Source organism: Sceloporus occidentalis, unplaced genomic scaffold, assembly GCF_023333645.1.
Source record: "Sceloporus occidentalis isolate IW3139 unplaced genomic scaffold, rSceOcc1.0.p SCAF_5, whole genome shotgun sequence".
Taxonomy (NCBI): Eukaryota; Metazoa; Chordata; class Lepidosauria; order Squamata; family Phrynosomatidae; genus Sceloporus; species Sceloporus occidentalis.
Window position 1 is genome coordinate 84,370,220 of NW_028316985.1, and position 21,365 is coordinate 84,391,584.

At 38.8% G+C, this 21,365-nt stretch overlaps 1 protein-coding gene across 3 annotated transcripts in view; it reads left to right on the forward strand.

The window, feature by feature from the left end:
* PHTF2 (putative homeodomain transcription factor 2) overlaps nucleotides 1–21,365 on the forward strand; it is a 90,525-nt gene that overhangs the window by 16,586 nt on the left and 52,574 nt on the right. For all 3 annotated transcript variants that reach the window (XR_016281256.1, XM_089524608.1, XM_089524610.1), the window contains exons 2-3: nucleotides 4,215–4,294; nucleotides 20,736–20,792. Coding sequence is in view for 2 of the 3 variants with exons in the window: in XM_089524608.1 (XP_089380734.1) it covers nucleotides 4,250–4,294; nucleotides 20,736–20,792 (102 nt within the window). In the remaining variant the exon portion in view is untranslated. The remainder of the gene's footprint in view (nucleotides 1–4,214; nucleotides 4,295–20,735; nucleotides 20,793–21,365) is intronic.

The following is a 21,365-nucleotide window of genomic DNA, read 5'->3' on the forward strand; positions in this document are numbered from 1 at the left end:
AAGGTCTGATTAATGCTGAATATTAAAAAACAAAATAATGACCACAGAAGATCTACAAGAATTTACCATAGACAATGAGAAAATTGAAATAGTCAAAAGAGTTCACATACCTTGGTCAAATATTTATCAGAATGGAGATTGCAGTCAAGAAGAAGAAGACTAGGATTGGAAAGGGCAGCCATGAAAGAAGTGGAAAAGATCACAAAGTGAATTAAATGAGAATTCAGTCTTCCAGTTGTCAATCTGGAGTTTTTGATGGCATCACTTTTTGAGATAATTGCATACTTCAGTAAAATTATTTTAGAGTGAGTGTTATCTTTTTCAGTTTGATTCATAGATTAATATATTGCCCAAAGCCACAGTTATTACATGTTTTAGCTCAGGAGAGCTACAACTTGTTTTGCCCACAAATAATTACAGTCGCCCCTCCATTTTCACAGACCTGAGATCTGTGGTTTTGATTATTGGGCGACCTCCATTAAAGTTAATGGTGCACGCGCCTGTGACACGTAGACATGGCCTTACTCAGGAGCACACAGGCATTCAAATCTGTGGGGCTTGAATATATGCGAATTTCCAAATTCATGAAGGGGGGTCCAGAATGGATCCCCGCAAATTCAGAGGGATGACTGTATTTTATTTTTTTGGCTTAGGGAGGGTTGGGGGTACTGACCACAAAAGAGGTCTTGGGAACTGCATTGTAGCCCTTTCTCTAGCTCTGCTCCAGAGTGACGAGTTTATACATTTTTAAAATATTTACAAGCATTCTCTGAACAAACCTTGCCAAAAAAATAGGTTCACCTTAGGATCACCATGAGTCAGAAACCATTTAAAGGCACACAACAGCAGCAACAAATATATTTACAGCATTTATGTCTGTGTTTACCTTGATTTTCATCCACTTCTTGAGTTTCCTGTTTCTTGTTTTGGGTAAATGTAGATAAAAGCTGTTGGAGAACAAAGGGATGTGTTCTGTGTTTTAACTGGATGATTTCAGATCATTTTCTGATAACCGTAGCAAGTGTACAGTGGAAGAGGTTTTTCCCTCCATTACACAAGGCCACTTGTTGTGTGCCTTCAAGTCATTTCCAGCTTATGGCGACCATAAGGTGAACCTATCATAGAGTTTTCTGAGACTGAGAGTATGTGACTTGCCCAAGGTCTCTCACTTGGTTTCCACGGCCAAGGGAGGACTCAAACTCTGGTTTCCAGAATCATAGTCCAATATGCAAACCACTACACCACGCTGGCTCTACACAAGGCCAGTATCTGCTATTTAAGTTACAGGAGTCTTGATCTGCTTTGGTAAAATTTACAATGTAAGTGTAATTTTGCATACAATTTTTCTATAGACAATTACAAACTGGGTTGGCATGTATTTGTTCAAAAACATTTGATAAGTTAATCAGATAATCACATATTTAAAACATTATTATTTAGGACAAGAACCCAGAGTTGCAATACTTATCAAACTGTGTTACCCTAGAAATGTTACAAGTTCATTCCTTTATGGAGCATCATGCCAGATCACATGGAGGCCCATGTTCACTACAGCAAATACAATAGATCCAGTAATATATTTAATTCTTGGGTGCTGTTAGCATGGTATAAGATTGTTTATTGCTCATAAAAACTCTGGTATCTCGAACTGAGCACCTGAGCACATGTAGAATTCCTTTGTAAGGGGTAAAAGTCTGAAAACAAACTCAGGAACACATAGGGAAGAATCCTTTTACCTTTCTTTGGGCACTGGAATCTGCCTAGATTTCCCACACAGATGTGCACTGTCTGAAAAATGATCTTGGGTTCTGATGGTTGACAGCCATATGGAAAGCTCAAGCTCTAGTTTAGTAGGACTATCTGCATGATATCTGAGAGGTACAGGGCTTTACAGATTGCATATGCCAAAACAGCACCAGGTACTTCTGTGATCTTCCTGTTAGTGGGTATAGCTCTGCAGAACAACATAGTGATTGTGTTCATAGCCAAAACCTTTGGTAACACACATGTACATCATTGCTAATGTAGGAGCCACTGGCAGCTTCCTCCCTATGTAAAATTCTTCCATTGGTCTGTGCCAGGAATAATAATTATTTATAGTATTTATACCCCGCTCTTCAGCCAAAAGGCTATCAGAGAGGCTTACATTATTTTAAATTAGACATTTCCCTGCCCTCAGGCTTACAATCTAAAAAGACAAGACACAAATGGAGAAGGGAATGGAAGTGGGGAAAGGGGAAAGTCCAGCAAACCTTCTCTCCCTCTGAGGCCTGGACCAAGGCAGATGGACTGGAGGGAGGGCCCTTATTCTTTTTCAGGCAAGGCCTGGAGTTGGCCTGCCCATCTCTACCTCTGGATGGTGGTGGATAGAGGGAGGGCCTTCTGAATACGTGCTTAAGTCTTCCTTCTGAGACATACGTGTTTCTAATCAGAGATAAGAAATGTGAAGGCCTAGGTAAAATGGAATAATTCAGGGGAAAACTCCTCACCCCCCCCCCAAAAAAAATCCTTTTCCAGAAATGGGGGAAAATAAATTATGGTTTAGGGTTTTTTAGAATGACAGCTAAAATTGACAGAGAAGATGTGCATATATTTATTTCCTCTACATTATTTTTAAAAACTAGCAAGTAAACTTTTATGTAAAACTATAGACATTGTGCCCACTTACAGTGGTGGTCCAAGGTAACTGCCAGTATGCACAACCCATTAACTTGCAGTCCACAGCAGATTTCCAAGAAGGAAATAGCAACTGAAGCCGGTGGGTACAAATATGAGATAGGCTGAGAAGGACTGATGACTGCAATTCATGGTGCAAGTAATTGTAACCATTGTAATTCATGCCTCTGGTTTTCTTTTCTCATTTTTTTTATGAGCATCTGGATTTTACATCTGCTTGACACTATGGGGGACTAGAGAAGACAAAATAGTTTTTTTTTTACTCAAGTTGAAGGCTTATCCTTTTCTTATGTTTTTTCCCTTTAATTTGCATAAATGGACAAAACCAGAGTTGTTTTTGTTTGTTTTTGCAGCTCAGGAACTTCTCCATTTGTAAACAATTTTTAAAAAAATAAATAAATGCAATTTTAGAATTTTTTTCCTGAATAAACTACTTTCAGTTTACTAAACATGTTAATTTTATGGCAAATGAAGTTATATATAATGCATGTTATGTTCCTAAACTAACAAAATGACTTTCAGCCTGTAAAAGGTGCTAATACTGTATTTTTCCATTATTCAAAAAAGAAGCAATTTTTGAGGGAGCTCTGCTCCCCCAAAAAACATACCCCTGGCTTCAGAATTTCAGCAAAATTTTACCTCTCTGTCTGAAATGTCAGTCATTAAGCAAACAGCAAGCAGAAGAAGCTACGTAATGGAGATTGTATGGAAAGGTTGAGGATAGTAACGCTTTGGAAAAGGGCAATAGAAGACCATGGGCTGGATACCACTTGAGGGCTTGCTGACTTCCCTGTTGCCCTTACCTCTGATCAGTGATGAAAGAGAAAAGATTTTCCCCTTCTTCCTCCTACACTGCAGTGAGTCTTTAAAAATGCATACTTTGGTGTAAGTGGAGGCTTTTAAAAGGTTAATTGCAGCATGAAAAGAATTTAGGGAGGTCACCTTCCTAATGCTGCAACCCCACCTTTAAAAAATTGCCCTTTCATGCAAGGAGATTTTGTAAAAGCATGATGGTGCATGTTCTCTCCCTCTCTCTGTATGTGAGAGAGTGAATGTGAAAGGGTGAGTTGGGGGTCGAGGATGAGGGTGTGAGATCTCAGGAGTTATATCAGAGTGATTGGCTCTAATCAGTTCTGGCATATGGCTTCCAGTGTGCTTGCCCCAAACCAGTTTGGCCCTTAGGCTAAAATGCTCAGTCATGCTTTAGAAAAGGCTGAAGGCAAAGCTGGAGTGTCTGATGAGCATGGTACAGAGAGATTGATACTGGCATCTGTAAGTCTAGGAGCAAACCACATGCACTCCCATCATCCCAGTTCAGTGACTATAATATAATAAGAAGGTAGTGTGTTATTCATACAGCAGTGATCTTGGCTTCAAGGAATATGTGACAAGATTAGAACATGAAAGAGCCTTAATGGTTTAGTTGGCAGTGTTTGACTGGCCAGTAAACTGGTCACCAAACATTAAACAATATGTTTTTTGTTTGTTCTTTATATTACTTTATATGAATGTAAAATTGTCCCTCTTTTTTTTTACAGCATAAAATGATTACTGTATAAATGCCACAGAATAAATGGCGTCAAAGGTTACAGATGCTATAGTCTGGTACCAGAAGAAGGTAAGATGTTTTAATCTATAATGTAAAAATGTATACAAAAATCTATAAATGTATGCATATAAAACATGTCTTTCAGTTTGTTTGATTATTCAGTATAACATTTAATTTTTAAGAGTGCTTGCTTACCACTCTTCTTTATCCTTTTTCTCTGACATGCACACCCATTCGTCTGCTGATCCTTCCTCCCACAGTTTCCTCTAGGTTTCCTCTTGTAACTTTGACTGGGCACTAAAAATGTAACAGAAGGAGTCTGCCTGAATTTTAAACTCTATGATATATGCATGTTGGATGCAAGGGACGTCTGTCTTTTCAGGTTTAGGGTAGAGTTTCTGTGACACAGTGGTTTAAACAGAACCACAATATTGAAGCTCTTTCTTTGCTTTAGGTATTTAAAGAACTAGTAGTTCCTCAAGATTAGAAGGAAGTGAGAAAGCCACCTTTCTATCCTTAGAAGAAAGAGAACTACCCTGGTCGCCTCGAAGTTTTGCATGTCTTGGTTCAGTCTCTGACATCTCAGTTAAAGGATTTTGGATAGGAAGATTGGGAAAGTTCTCCAAGATTCTAATGTTTGTACCAATCAGGCCTCCAGTGAGAGTGAATTACACAATCAGGGTGCCCCACAGAAAAGGCTAGTTTTCTACTTAATATTTATTTAGATATCAGTTCTCTATCCTTCTGGTATTTGGGTGGCTGTTTTTTCCAATATTATATGTAGACCCTTTTGTATGTGATGGATATAGAAGCATTATTATTATGTTTAATTAATTTTGTTGAACAATAGATACATAAAGTAAAACCTGAATAACATTCAACAGTAGCAAAGTACATACAAGTTACTACAACAACATACTACAAGTGACAGAACTATACTACAGGTAACAAAATACAAAAGCAAAAGATTACTTCCAGCTAACTAGGAGCCCTGGTGGCGCAGTGGTTAAATGCCAGTAGTGCAGCCACTCACTCACAAACCACAAGGTTGTGGGTTCAGTCACAACCAGGGCTCAGGGTCGACTTAGTCTTCCATCCTTCTGAGATTGCCAAAATGAGTACCCAGCTTGATGGGCGCAATTAGCTTACAGTTGTAAACTGCTTAGAAACTGCTTGGTGTGGTATGAAGTGGTATATAAATGAAGCTGCTATTGCTATTGCTATCTCTTCTACAGGTCCCTTTCACCGTTAATTTCATTCCCTCCCTATCCAAACTATTAGTTACACTCCATCTGTGTTTAACTCATTTTCATTGATAAAACCAATAACCATCAAATCACCCTCTTTTTTCCACAAAAAATCAGTTAATTTCCAGTCTACAAAAGAGGATTGATGTCTGCTTGATAGTGCTCATTGTCTGCTGAGAGATTTCTCATTTGCATTTGTTGTGTCTTTGTCTTGCTATCTTTGAGGACTGGTAGCCAAACCTTGTTTACTTTAAGGGTTTCCTCTTTTCTGTTGAAATTGTCCAGATGTTTGTGAATTTCAATGGCTTCCCTGTGCATCCTGACATGGTAGTGGTTGGCATTGTCCAGAACTTCAGTGTTTTCAAACAGTATTTTATGCCCAGGATGGTTTGTGGCATGTTCTGCTACTTCTGATTTTTCTGGCTGGCCCAGTTTGCAGTGTCTCTCGTGTTCCTTGATTCTTGTTTGCACACTGTGTTTGGTGGTCCCTATGTAGACTTGTCCGCAGCTGCATGGTATGCAGTAAACTCCTGCGGCTGTGAGAGGGTCTCTCTGGTCCTTGGCTGAGCGAAGCATTTGCTGGATTTTCTTCGTCAGTTTATAAACCATTTGGAGGTTGTGCTTCTTCACCACTTTGCCTATTCTGTCTGTGACTCCTTTGATGTATGGTAAAAATACCTTTCCTTTGGGCGGCTGCTTGTCTTCACTTCTCTGGGTTTTCCTGGGCCTGGAGTCCTTTCCAGGCAAACATTCTCTAAAGATGCCAGCCACATATGCTGGCGAAACATCAGGAAGAAACTTTTCTGGAACATGGCCACATAGCCCGAAAAACGCACAAAAAACTATAAATTAAATCATTTTACCTTTCTGAGCATATAATATCCTTGCCACTCACACCATATATCAAACTATTCTTCCATGGATCTCCAGCTGTTCATCCATCATTCTCAGCAGAAAAAGTTCAAGTTTCAGTTGAATATTAATCATTACATTTTTTGCAGCATAATGTATATTTGAGTCCAATATCTTTTAGCTTTTTTGTATGTTCACCACATACAATAAAAAGTTCCTTCTTGTTTGCTGCATTTCCAATGTATTCCATGATCCTTTATACATCTGAGACAATTTCTCTGATGTCATGTACCAACCATTCATCATTTTACAAAAGTTCTCTTTAAAATCATAGCATAAAGTAAATTTCAGATCTTATGACCACATTCTTTCTCACCGCTCATTTGTATATCCAGAATTTTACTATACAGTCTTTCACTTGCTCATCTTCCATCTCAAATCTTAATAAAAGTTCATAAATTTTACATGATGGAAAGTAGGCCAGTGTTGTTATCCTAATATAGTATCTGAGGAGGAAGCTGAAAGAGAATGACTTTCCTAAGATTGTCTATTGAGGTAAACAAGGTTCTGCTTGATACACTGTTCAGTTTCTTTGCCTCTAATGTCTAATAGAACATTTTTTTCTGTTTTATGGAGTTTCAGTGGTGGTCTGTATGAAAAGTGGGAATATTCAGTACTGTTCTTTGTCTTAAACAAATGTTACAATAATGGAATGCAGTAGATTCTCTAGGTCAGTGCTTCCCAACCTTTTCTATGTCCCACACCCCTAGAAAATGTTTGATTAATGCTCACGTGCCCTACAAAAGTAATATCTTTAAGTACAAGAAATTAGAGATTTGTTTTAAGGGGAAACCCTGGAGGTTAATATGAATGTAAAGAATACTATTATACTAAAAGATGAAAGAATACTATCTACAGCAGCGGTTCCCAAGCTTTGTTGGGCCGCGACCCCCATTCCGAGCGAAAGTCCCACTCGCACCCTCCCTCATTGGTTGGGAGGCGAGGAAGGGGCGGGACTTTCGACTGACTACAAGCCCCAGCGGGCTTTGCGGCCGGATGTCCCACCCCTTCCCAACCTCCCAAACAATCGGAGGCCACCGGGGAAGAAGGGGCGGGACTTCCGGTAGCAAAAGCCGCTGGGGTTTGTAGTCCCGGCCCTCTCGCCTTCTCCTCGCGGGTGCCTTGGAGGGCACCCACGGGGAGGAGGCGAGCAGAGGAGGCAACCCCGGCCCTCTCACCTTCTCCTCCCAGGTGACTTCGAGGGCACCCGTGAGGAGAAGGCAAGGGGAGGAGGCGACCCCAGCCCTTTCTCCTTGCGGTTGCCAGCACTAGCGCCGGCACCCGCGAGTAAAAAGGGAGGAGGGGGGCAGGGGGAATCCCAACCTGGCGACCCCCAGGTTGGGAACCCCTGATCTACAGTATTGTTTATATGTGTAAGTGTTTCTTTAGTATAAATTACAACTACTGTAATTTAAGTTAAGATGATGCATGGGAGGTAAGCCAGTAGAATTTCTTAAGGATTACAAGTGTCACAAGAAAAGGATAGGATGTGATAGAGAAAAAGATTGTACAGGTCGTTCCAGTTATTCGGGGATAGGAAGTATGTTAAAATTAACAAAATTGAATGTAAATATTAATTTGAAAGAAACAGAGGGGATTGTGGGGTATGGGAAAATATGTTGATGTAACAATATCAAAAGACATATGATGTACTAGGTAATGAAAATAAAATTTTCATTAAAAAAAAAGACATAATAGAGTTTACAAAATGAATTAACACTGCAGTTGCATTGACTGCCTTAGATGCAATTAAAGATGCAAAAATCAATTTTGATCATCTGGACTGACAGTATATGTTTGAACTCCTTAGATGCATGAATATGGGCAAGAGTTCGTGAACATGCTTCAGAAACGCTCAAAGATTTTCACAGTCCTATGGTACCAAACAGGGATGCCCTCTTTCACCTCTGTTATTTGTTCTTACATTAGAACCATTAGCTAAACTAATTTGCAGAGATTCAGTCAGTAAGAGTGTGTTGATAAAAACAAGGATTATATAATAGTCTTTTTGTTGATGCCTCCCCCCCATGCCCTAAATAAAATTTTAAGTTTAAAATGATTTTGAATGTTATATTCTGGCCTAAAAATCAACTATGAGAAGTGAAAATCGTTTTGTATAAGCACCTCAGTGGAGGAACAGAAACAATTCCAGGTAATCTCACATCTGTCCTTCAGCTACTCTTATACAAGATATCTACAGTAGGTGTAGGTTATCAAATTATAGGCAGGTATGTCAAATTAAAATAGAAGAAATGGTCTGATTTAAAGCTGCCAGGTAAAATAAAACTAGTAAAAGCTTATACCTGAATTTCTATTTCTTTTTCAAACTATTCCCTTAAACCCTGGGACAAAACATCTGGAAAATTAGTAAATAAATATTGAAATGTTTATTATGGGATGGGGGCACTTATGATATAGCTAATAGGATGAAATATAATCAAGTTACAATGGCAGAGCTTGCACTTTCTAATTTAGAGAAATATTATTTGGTGTTTCAGTTAGTATAATTTACTAAATTTATTAAAGCTTATGGAATGGATGTATGTGTTTGTTGTGTGCCTTCAAGTCATTGCCTGTTTATGGTGACCCTAAGGCCATAAAAGTGTCTTCATGGGATTTTCTTGGCATGTTTTGTTCAGAGGAGGTTTGTCTTTGCCTTCCCCTGAGGTAGAGAGTGTGTGACTTGCCTAAGATCACCCAGTGGGTTTCCATGGCCAAGGGGGGAATTGATCCCTAATCTCAACTCACTACAACACACCGAAACAGTTAACATGGCTTCAGATGGAAAGGGATGACAGTTTAGGTATAGCAAATGCCTTTTTTTTTTTACCAGTTTTTAGGAAAAACATTGGATTAACAAAGTAACTATGGTAATCAAAACATATTCCTTTGGGTATCCACAGTTTTACTGCTTGACTATTTATCCTTTTATTCTTGTTTTTAGTAGTTAGATTTGTAGTTTAGCATGATTGCTTTCCCCTATAAATTTGTTTTATGTATATAGAAATGTAATGTTTTGATTTGTTATTGTTATTGTTTGTGTTGTGGTTGTTGTAAGTAATACAATATTTAAAAAAACAACACATGTGCTTTACTGATCTTATCAATTTATGATAAAGAAATGAAAATGCCCTGTGTAAAGGTATTATTTCTACCTTCCTGTATTCAGCAAGGATGGAGATAGTGGAAGAATTTACTGTATTTGTCTGTTATTAGTTAGACACAGTTTGGACACTTGCATTATTAGAGAAACTGACATATGAACTCCACTTTGCCAGAAGTGAAATAGCTGAAGACACCTATAAGACTACATGAATAATCAATTGTTTTCCCAAACCAGTGGGAGTAGTTATGGATGGTGTTGTTAGCTGCTGTCCGGTGCACCATGTATTTTATGACGGTAAGCAGAGCTTAGCGAAAACCTTAGTGTAATCACTTTATGATTTATGGGTGGAATCTTTAACAGCAGGTTATTTTGAACGGCTTCCTTCAGGCAAACACAGATTTCTGCATATAAGTGATTGGGGTCTGTTTTCAGGATAGGCATGTAAACTCAACAAATTCAGGAGTGTTTAGAAAGCAAAAATATTTGTACAAATGCTACTGCATTTGTGTCTGTGCTGTCCATTCATTAAACTGTAGTTTAATTGGAATAAATCCAGAAGTGTATCGATTCTCACTTGAAATGTGTGTAGTTTCTTTCAGTTACAATGTTTAATTTGTATTTGCAGTACCTAACTTGCATTTATATTCTTTGTTAAGGCTTGATGTAATTTTTTTTTTAATGTCCTTAAAATAGTGTAACATTGATTAAATTATATTTTTGATTTGGATTGTCATCTTGAAGGATGGTCGTCCTCTTGGGCATGAATTATAAATGTCTTCTGAAATATTTATTGTTTCTATTAGAAACAGCAGGCTTGGTGAGTATTGGACTACATGGTGATACTGTCACAGCCTATGCTTGAAGTGAATAGCACCGTCTTTCACAAAGCTCAAGTTTAATCCTGGAAATAATACATGTTATTCTTTCCATAGTAAAGCTGCTGAAAAGAACTTATTATGGATTTAGTTAAAGCCCTAATTTTAAAAATTATCTGTGTTTGAAATTTAGAAACAAATTCACTGTTTAAAAGAAAATTACAGGTTTCTAGTTTTCAAAAGAAAATTCTGACTTAGGGATCTTTTGCTATTGTGTGCTACCTACCCCTTTTTTATTTTTACTAACTTCAAGTAAACTCCCCTATTGATATGTTTAATTTCACTGTCTGATATTTGTAAGAGACCTTCTCTGATACTGACTGATCTATAAAAATGAGCAGAGTAATATGCCAGTTACAGGTAAGTCCCTTCAGATTTTATATTAGATCAGAGGAACACAGAATGATATTAATAGGCAGTTTACTTTTTTGTTTGAGAACATGAACTGTATGACTATAATCCCCAAATTTCATAGTTTGTGGTACTATAGTAACTGTAATAATTTGAAAAAACATAGACTGTATTAAACCATCTTGTTTAGTTGTATTGTGTTTTTCAACCCTCTTTATGCAAACTTTCATAAGGTTACTGTATGAGTTAGAGAAAAACAGGGAGACGTGACTATGCAATGTCAATACGTATGTCTATGAAATTTATAGAGAACTGTTAGTACCATGTTTTCCCGAAAATAAGATACTGTCTTATATTTATTTTTCCTCAAGAAGACACACTATGGCTTATTTTCAGGGAATGTCTTATTTTTATTAAGTATGGTACAACAGTCTACATTTATTAAAATATAGTTGTCTTCTTCTCAAACATCGTCATAACCCTCCAAACCCTATCACTATGTCTTATTTTCGGGGTATGGCTTATGTTGCGCAAATGCTTAGAAATCCTGCTACGGCTTATTTTATGGGTATGTCTTATTTTCGGGGAAGCAGGGTAGTTCTTTTGAAAGGTTGTTCTAGGCCATGATCTATTAGCTTATTCCAGATAATTTATACAGTGTTACATTTTTAATGTAAAAAGAGATAAGGAAAGAAAAGGGGGAAAATTTATTTTATTTATTTTTATTTATAATAAAATATACTGGGCCCAGACAAAATGCTAAGCACTGGTTTAACTCTTTGTGTGTAAACACTAAATTCATGGTGTCTCTTACTGTGTCCTGGTGCAGCTGCAAGGAGAAGATTGGAAGTGCTGCTTACACTTCTAAATTAACCAAAATATAAGTCTGAATCCAGTGGAAATCTGATTAGTTTAAGATGAGATGGATGAAGTGCAGCCCATAGGCTGTTTTTGTGGCCTCTAGGGGCCAACTTTCTCTTTTGTTTTTGGCTTCGTAATGCCCTAAAATGATCTCTAATGGTTGAGCAGGACATTTCCATCATGTTTCGAACGCCTCTAGTCCTCACAGGGGTCAAAACTGCAGTCTTTCTAAATTGTCCATCTCAAATGCCCAATGAAGCAGAGCCCCAAAACATTGTGAGAATGCCCCCATGTTCCTTAGAGGGCATATGAGAGCAAAACATGTGGAATTTTTTAATGGTGAGGGGATGGCAGCATTTGCACATGTGGTCCTCCAAGGTCTCCTGAGGAGACAGCTCGCCTTTCACATTGCTTCCCCTGGTTTTAGCAATTTTTTAAAAAAAAAACTAAATCATCATAATAAAATGCAGCTTGATTTTAGCCTTTTGAATAAATACTATGAATTAAGCAGCATTCCCATGAGTTTGGATGTAAGTAGAAGAGCAGGGAACTTAAAACATGAAGTAAACAATCCAGTTCTCCTTGCAGGCACACATGAGGTTAGAAGCTGTGGGGACCACACAATTACTGGTTCCTTGGACTGTTGTCAGATCTTCTCTTCAAAGAAAAAACAAATCTTTCCATGTCTGTATATTAATTGGATTGTTTTATTCTCTTTCTCTCTCTTTGCTTACGCTGTTAGACCAGTGTTTGTTGTTGTTGTTGTTGTTGTTGTGTGTTTTCAAGTCATTTCCAACTTGTGATCAGCCAGTGGTAATCAAACTTTTTATCCTTGGGATGCTGGCCTGCATTCTGTTCTTATTTGAGCAGAAAAGCTGAAGTGGTTTTCTGCCTTTATTTGCAGCCTTTATGTTGGTTCCCTTAAAAGCTTTCAGACTACTGAGATGCAGACATTTTTTTCAGCAGAAATTTTGTTTAATCAAGGCACCCTGAAGGTAAGAATGAACAAAAGGTACATAACATCAGTTTTCTCTGCTACCAGAAGCTTGGTGGCTATTTTTGAAACAAGTCCTTTTGATCTGACTCATGGCTGTTTTTGCCTCCTTGGCATAAATGTTTGGTCGCTAGGATTCTTTAGGAATGAATCATAAATTAGAAAAATGAACAGATTTGCCGAGCAAGTATTTTTGTCACTCGGCAGTTTGTCAGTTGAAACTACATACTTGTGCTTTAAGGTCAGCACCACAGCCTGTTTCACATGTCATGTTCAATGATGAAGAATGAGTTACAGTCACTGTTGTGTTCACATATTTACCGCACCCATCTCCCTTAGAGTAGTTGTAAGGCTTTGGAAGCTTTCATTTTATCTCTACTTAATAACAGCTTGTTTTATCATCTAAGCCAACAAACTGTGTTTACGTTTAGCTGTGGGTTTTGAAACTGAGTTGTTTCAAACAAATCATAGACGCTTTACAGACCGCCCGAAAGGGCAGTCTGCCGCCGTCCTTGTTTGCTGCGTGAGGGAGCCAGAGCGGACAAACCGTGCGGCTCCCCCGCGCAGCAAAAAGAAGCCGCAAAGTGGCTTCTTTTTCCAGCGCGGTTGTGACGCCGCAAGGCGCCAATGGCGCCCTTGCGGCATCACAAGGGTGCCGAGATATGCGGACGCTAGGCATCCGTCACATCAAAATGGCGGCACCCATGTGTATAGGGCACTACCATTTTGATGCCCTCGTCACGTGTGAGGGGTGTCTAAAAGCGCTGCCCCTCGCACGTGACAACGGCGCCTCTATGGGCCCATCTATAAAGTACCGTAATTTACTTTAATCACATTTTTTTTTTGTTCTGAGTGATGGTGCAAATTAGACTAAGTGAAGTACAGCGAGCTCTTCCCATTCATGAGGGTTTGGTTCTGCCCCCACCCCACATACGGAAGGAAGAAAAACGTGGGAGCTCTATTATTATTATTATTATTATTATTAACCTTTATTTATAAAGCGCTGTAAATTTACACAGCACTGTACATACCATCTTTTTAATTAGACGGTTCCCTGCCCTCAGGCTTACAATCTAAAAAGACACCACACAAAAGGAGAAGGGAGTAAGTGGTAGGGAAGGGGATGAGGTCCAGCAGTTCCTCTCTGCCTAACTCTAGCTCTAGCCAATATTTGTCTGTGGGAGGTGATGTGCATGTTTTGAAAAGGTGCACACTGCCACTGGCTGATAAGTGGTAGAGTGATCCACTGGAGTGTCAATCTGTGGATAGCTTGCAAATTGCTATAGAAGCAAAAACCTCTATGATCCTCCTCTGTGTGGCAGCAGAGAAAGGAGGAGTGCAAGGACTGAGAGATTACTGTGGCTATCCTTGCCATACTGAACTGTGGTAATAAAACAGAACAACTCTGCCTAAGCTTTCTTTAATACCAAAGGTTTTAGACAAGCAATTTTCTAATTGCTACAATTGCTGGCTAAACCCATTAGCACAGTGGTTCTGAAATGCAGATGTAAAGAGGGGTCCCAAGGGTAAAAGGTTTGAGTAGCACTGCTGCAGAATATTGAGACATTGCAATATGCAGAGAAGTTATCCTTTCTTCTTCCCTTTCACATTTTATATGTGCAAAATTAGATCCAGAGAAGACCAAGTTACCTTTTTTCATATTGCTCGATTTGATAACTTCCACGCATTATTCCCCAGTGATGCTTCCCCAGAGTTGTTTCTGAAGGTTGAGGGAATATGGAATAGAAACGTTTCATAAGATTGGGGTGGGTGGTAGTGATGATGTGTACAGTCAAATGGGTAAATTGAAAGAATTGGTCGGGGCTACCTTGAGCAAGCCAAAGTGCCCTTCCTTTCACGTAAGATACCTTTCAATACAAACCTGCCTTTGCTGTAGTGAAATGAAGTCTTAGAAACAGATTTCAAAGTTTTTTGTGGGTTTTTCGGGCTATGTGGCCACGTTCTAGAAGAGTTTCATGGCCACATAGCCTGGAAAACCCACAAAAAAACTATGGATGCCGGCCATGAAAGCCTTCGACTACAGATTTCAAACTTGGCGTACATTTTGGGTTCTAAAGGTCATAGAGCAGTTTGCCCAAACATTATGTTTTGGATTGCAGTTCCATTCACTGTCAGTAGGAAAGGATTGTAGGGGTTGGTGCAAAACAGCTGAAGGATGCCAGGTTAAAAATGATGTTAGAAATTAGCAAGCTTGGCTAAACCCAAACATTTAAAAAGTGTTATTTATATACTGTATGTCATTATTATTTGTATCATTCTGCTTTGGACAAATAAGCGTATCCCTGTATTACTGTATTCTGAGTTTATTTACTTAAAGACTAATGTCTGCTCAGGTTGGGTGTTAGGCAAAATAAAAGGCTGTCCCATAAATTGTACAGTGTAGTAAATAAATAGAAGTGAAGAACATTTTCTTTACAACACAATAACCCCATTTCTTGGATTTTGTGGAAAGGAATGGCTAGGTAAGCATCTCCACCTTTCTATTCTGCAGTGGGATACTAGCTGTTATGTGAAGGTATCTGGATATTTACCCTCAGTGGATAATGATTTACAGTAGTTTCCTTCTTAGCTGAAATTTTTTTGGGGGGTGAAGTTCCAGATCTATGTTACTGACTTCCTGTGTCAAATGCAAACTTATATTCATGATCAAAGCATACATCTGAATGCAGACTAATGTAGACTGGATTAACAGTTAAAACAATTCTGACTGTTAAGTAACAAAGATACTGGATTGAACTAACCTATTCCTGTTTGTCTGCATTCACCTTCTATACTAACAAAGACACACTGAAGATATAAACATTCATTTGAAAGATCATCATTGTGTAAGTGGCTTGTAGTTTACCAAGTTAATTTCCTGTTATGGTAAGAGGCAGTAGTTTGATGACTGAACTATTGTAGTTATTATTCAGGTTGTCAAAATTAATGACAAGCATTATTAGATAAGTACTGAAGGATAAGAGCACAGTCTGAGTGGCTCCTTTATTAATGGTGTTTCTTTCTTTCCTTGTATTTTCATTACTAGTAGACTTCATCATTGATTTTCAGTACTAGAGTGCCTGCTAATTCCTTTTCCTTGGTCTTGGTCTTTTCCAGCTATCCTTTGTGTCACTTTAGTTTGAATTAACAGATTACAGTAAATTGTGCTTTTGATTTTAATCTGTGTATGAAGCCTTTACATTACCCTATAGATAAAAGAGTTGTGGAGTAGTCTTAATTTAATCCCAGATTATATTCAATCACTTTAGAAAAAGAAAGAACAATTTCCTAATCACTGTAGACTGTAAATTTTGATTCAAGTAGGAGGTCAAAACCTATTGGTAAATTTAGTCTTCTCCCATCACCTCTCTGTGAATTGCAACTTGTTGCCATCTACATTCCAAACACTGTTTAATGTTTCACATTACTGAGTATTGGGAGTTTATTCAGTTCTTTTCTGAAGTGAAGCCCAGCAAGAGAGGCAGGGCCAAATGCTCTCAAATTGTTTCACATTCAGGCCCACACAACTGTGGAGCTGGAACTTGAGCTGGAAAATGTGCTTCATCATATTGACGTTTAAAAAAAAAAAGGTTCAGGCTTGATTGTATATGCTTTTTCAGCTGCTGTTCTGTTTTACATTTTTTGTTCTGTAATTATGACGCTTAGATACTTGTATATTACTGTGACTCAGATACTGCTTTACGTAATGTAATTCACTTAAGCAGTGGACAAACAATCACTTTTTTCACCCATTTTTTCCCTTTCCTTTCTTGAACATAGTTGATATACAGTGTTTTCTTGCCAATATAGTTTGTCTTTACCTGGTTTTATATTTATATGTGGGGGAGATACATCAGATTTACAGTGTACAGTGGCAATTCATTTTAGAATTCTATCTGGAAAGAAAAGATGTGGACCTTGGGTGTTCACTGTATATGAGAACCACACTGTCACACATTTTCACTACATTGCAGATTAAGGCTCTATCTACCATGTAGTGCTGAAATCCCCAATGTGAGTCCCACGAAGTGCCCTCTGCCCTCCAGCACATGCCATGGCACCCACCAAGGTCTCCTGATCCTCTTGATATTTTATTTTTTTTTAAATTCAAAACTTGTTTTTCCATAGTAAAGTCCCTAACTTGCATCTACCTTCCACCTTCACTTTCCACTCCACCTGATTGCAGTTTACAAATATTGCTCGGAATGATGATGGTGGGTGCCTGCAAGTTAGGTGCTTCATTTTATGGTACAGAAAAATGCTTGCTAACCCAGGATGTGCAGCTTCAGTTATCTGCATATTTTGGACTTTGTTGTTACTGTATTACTGTCAGGTTGACTTCATTTTATGGCACCCTGTGAATGACAGCCCTCAAAAGCCCTGATCATCATCTGTCCTGTTCAAGTCTTCCAAACTCAGGGTCATGGCTTCCTTGATTGAATCAGTCGTTTCTAGGTTCTCTCTTTTCCTACTGCTTTCCACTTTGTCAACTATTACTGCCTTTTCCATTGAGTCATGTTGTTTCATGATATGTCTGATGCCTCTTAACTTCTAGTGAGATTTGTTTGATTTGTACTGAGGCTTGATTTGTTCTAAGACCCATTCATTTGTCTTTTAGGACTCTTCTCCAGAACCAGGTTTCTTCACTGTCTGGCTTTCACAACTGTACATACAAATCAGAAATACAGTGGCTTGGATAATTGTGACTTTGAATTTAATAATATGTCTTTATACTTGATGATCTTATCTAATTCCTTCATGGCTGCCTTTCCAAGTCTTAGCTGTTTTCTGATTTCTTGGCTGCAGTTGCCATTTTGATTAATTACTAAGCCAAAGTATAGGAAATCTCTAATTAATTAATTATGTTCATTAATCAATTTAAAGTTGTGTAAATCATCTGTGTTCATTATTTTTTTCTACTTAATATTTACCTGTAACTTTGCATTTTTATCCTCAGCTTTCTTTGGTAGTCATTCAAAGTCTCTTTTCTGCAAGTAATATTGTGTCATCTGAACATCTTAAATTGTTGGTGTTCCTTTTCTCTGTTTTCACACCTGCTTCCTTTGAGTCGTAGTTTCTGTATAATATGTTCTGCACATAAATTAAACAGATGGGTTTTTAAAATGCAGGCTTCCACTTTAACTGCCATAATTCTGGCCTCTGGAGTCATGGGATTTGCAGTTTAAGGAGAGGTATTTAGAATACTTAGCCAGAGAACTCTGGTACAGTAGTTCTGAACATTTGGCTTTTCAGATGCTTTGGACTTCATGATTGGCTGGGTTTCAAGGAGCGGAGTCCAAAATATTTGGTGAACCAAGGACTGAGAGCCATTGCTCTAGTATCTTAGAAAACCACAAACCCTAGAATTCGATGAAATGTTACTGTGTAGTTAAAGTACAATATAGTGCTATAATTGTGTCATGTGAAAGGGTCCAGTAAAATATAAAGAAAGATCTGAATAGTTCAGTATTTTAAAGTGAGCTTTTACTGACACTGCAAGCTTATACTTCTCTGCTTAGAAGCAAGCCAAAATGGAATTCAATCATTCGTATGTGAGAATAGAACTACAGCTCTAATGTGCTTCCTAGGAATACTTCTATAGCTAAACGTCTGGTTTTGTATAGTGATTTCTCTTTCAGTGCACCACCTCTGAGTTTCCCAAGGGTTGTTACCTTGAGGTTAATGATGTCCTTCTATTTAAAACATCTCCTGGCACTATTTACAGGCTTTGCAAACAGGAATTGCTTCATAGTATGACGGAATTACCTTAAGCACCTGTAACTGTATCTACAAATGGAATTTAAGTAGACAGAGTGTATGCCAAAACTAGGTTTAGCCATGAAAAGAGGCTTAAAATACTGTAAGATTTTGTAGATAAAAAGCCAAATCAGTCTTCCTGTTAGGAAGATCAAACATCTTACAGCTATCCTCTTGTGCTATATGTTGCAGTTTTCCAAAAAGTATGACTTTCATGATCTGTAAAACATCTAGGGGTAGCTGTATTGGCCATATAGCAAATTCAATAATATCCAAACAATGATACCTTTATTGGGCCTACCAAAATGCACAGTACATGATCTCTGTTAAACTTCTTGACTGTTCAATATGTGCTTCTTTTTAAAACTTATTTTATTTATTCTTTACATTTTTATATGGTGAATGTGTACGTAGCATGGGTCATGATACTCCTTTAAAGTTTGATTAAGCTGAATGATAGTAAAGGGACCAAGGATTTCAGCATATTTTCCTTGATGCAACACTTTAACTACTGTATGTATTACAGTGGTTCATGAAATGAATATTACTGTTCCCTTACTTTCTAGTAGAGCTTCTATTCAGGGTTCCTGGTCTTGAGTGTGGCGCGTTACAGGCCCCTTTGGGGCGGCCTGTAGGCGCACCTTTCCCCGCCGGATCGGGGCCTCAGTGTCTAGAGCGGCAGCCGCTGAGGCCCCGATCCGCCGCTTTCTGGGCCGCGGGGAAGTGGCAAAAGGCCCCTTCCCCGCAGCCTGGAAAGGGGTGTCCTTGGGGCTTCAAGCCCCAAGGACAACCCGCGGCGGCGGGGAGGAGGAGGAAGGGGCCGTTTGACCCCTTTCTCTTTTGGTCCGCTGGGCGCAGCCGTCTGAAGGCTGCGCCCAGCGGACCAAACCAGGAAGAAGCTCCAAAATGGAGCTCCTTCCGGGGTCGTGGAAAGGGCGCCCTAGGCGCCCTGCCGCAACCCCAATACGTCACAACCGCGCCACCTCGTTTGGAGGCGGCACGGTCGTCACGTATAGATGGCGGCGGCCGTGTGGAACGGCCGCTGCCATTTTGTGCGCGCACAGCGCGCACTAGGGTTAGGGCGGTGCAGAAGCACCGCCCCTCTTAACCCTAGTATGCGCTCCGCGCGTACTTTTAAGCCCGTCTGTAATGGGCCTGTGTCTTCTTAAAATATGCTGTAAATTGTAAGGCTTGCAAGAGAGGTGTTCTGCCCACAGTTCTCCATTCTTTACCAGACCACATTTAACTGCCCATGACTACTGAGCAAGTGAAGTCAGTCCTCTTTGGTGGAATGGTGCAGATTTAATGTCTCCCTGAGCAAGCTATTTCATCTAGTTTCTGAAACAGCAAAGTATGATGGAATGAAACTGTGCAATCTCTGTGTGTGACAAGGATGTGATACAAGAACCTGAGATTTTTCTTGTAATGTATGGTTCAGCATAACATCATAAAGGTACTTTAGCTTTTACTCCTGTACAGTCAGTACAGTGGAAGCCCAGAGCCACTCTTCATTGAATGCCTGATATTTGTGGGATGATAGTCTTCAGTTGCAGTTCTTGTTAGAACATTCAAACACAAACATTTCTTGGTGGAATAAATTATGTCTGTTGCAAAATCTAATCAAGGCCTGGTGTAAGAATCTAGGATCAGACCAACAGAAGAAATACCTGGACATGTTATGCAGATTTTGAGATGGCATTTCTGCATGTATGCTTTTTTGAGAGCTGTTCTTGTAATTAATCTTAGCACCAAACAATTTATTGTGAAGAGACTTTCAGACTGCAATTTAACAAGGCATTCTTTTTATTTTGATGGGGTTTGATGTATTCAGTGGATAGGACACATATTTAATATTGTTTCTTTACCTACTAGTGACTAAGGTGCATTGGCACATTTCTAGCTCTGTTTAATATGAAGTTGTGTATTTTGACTTCAACTGACTTCTAGTTTAGATTGTCTAATACCACCCCTCGTATTATGAGTTCTTAAATTATTTTCACTGGCCCAGAAAGATTACCTACAAAAGAGTTGCCGTATTTCCTTATAATTCTTAGTATTATATCTTTTGTATAGTGGCTACATACCAAAGTACTGTAATGCAGTTAAACTGGAAACATACCATAGCGTACCAGCAAATCTGTTTAATCAAACATGGTATTTACAGATGCATAACCAGAGTGAGGCCCCTGCTAAATAAATTCCTAATGCTAAGAAGACATTAAATTTACTCAAAGCTGTGTGCTAGGCTCCTCATGATAATTTTGTACTTGATAAATTGAATCTTGTTTCTGTCCTGTTTTTGACATTGTCCTGATTTTCTCTGATTTTCTTTTCTTTGAAAGATACTGCATCATGTAATTATGTTCTTCAATCCTGTTTTAATATGGACTTTCCTCTTTCCTGTTAGATTGGTGCATATGACCAGCAAATATGGGAAAAATCTGTAGAACAAAGAGAAATCAAGGTAAAGTTTTATCATTTCATATTTTGTGGCCTTGAGTTTCAAACTTTCTATCTTCCATAAACTCATTTTGCATTTATTAGTGTAGAATTCCTGTGCACAGGATTCATGAATATACTGTTGCCTAATATGAACAATGCTCTTAAACCTGGCTCTTCTCCTGTGGAAGTAATGTGCACCCAAGAGTTATCTAGTGCAGTCCACCCTCCATATTTGTGGGTGTTATGGACAAAATACCTGCAAAGTTGGAAAAACCATGAATATTGTTACTCCTTCCCCATCAAAAAATGTATGGTACAGACTCGTGTGATTAGTGCCAGCCCATCACTTACTTTCCCAGCTTGCCAGCGTCACACCTCATCTAGGTTTTAAACCCCTTCCTTAGCCCATCAACCTTGCGTACCCCACTTCTCTTTCTCCCAGTTGTCCTTCTCTTCCAGGACCACTAGCTCATCACTCCAGGTTGGTGCTGGCAAGCTGGGAAAGCAAATGAGGGGCTGGTGGTATTGGAAGGAAAGGAGATTGAGAGGAGGAGGATTGGGAGGTAGATACATTCTTGTTTAGCTTCCTTTCTAT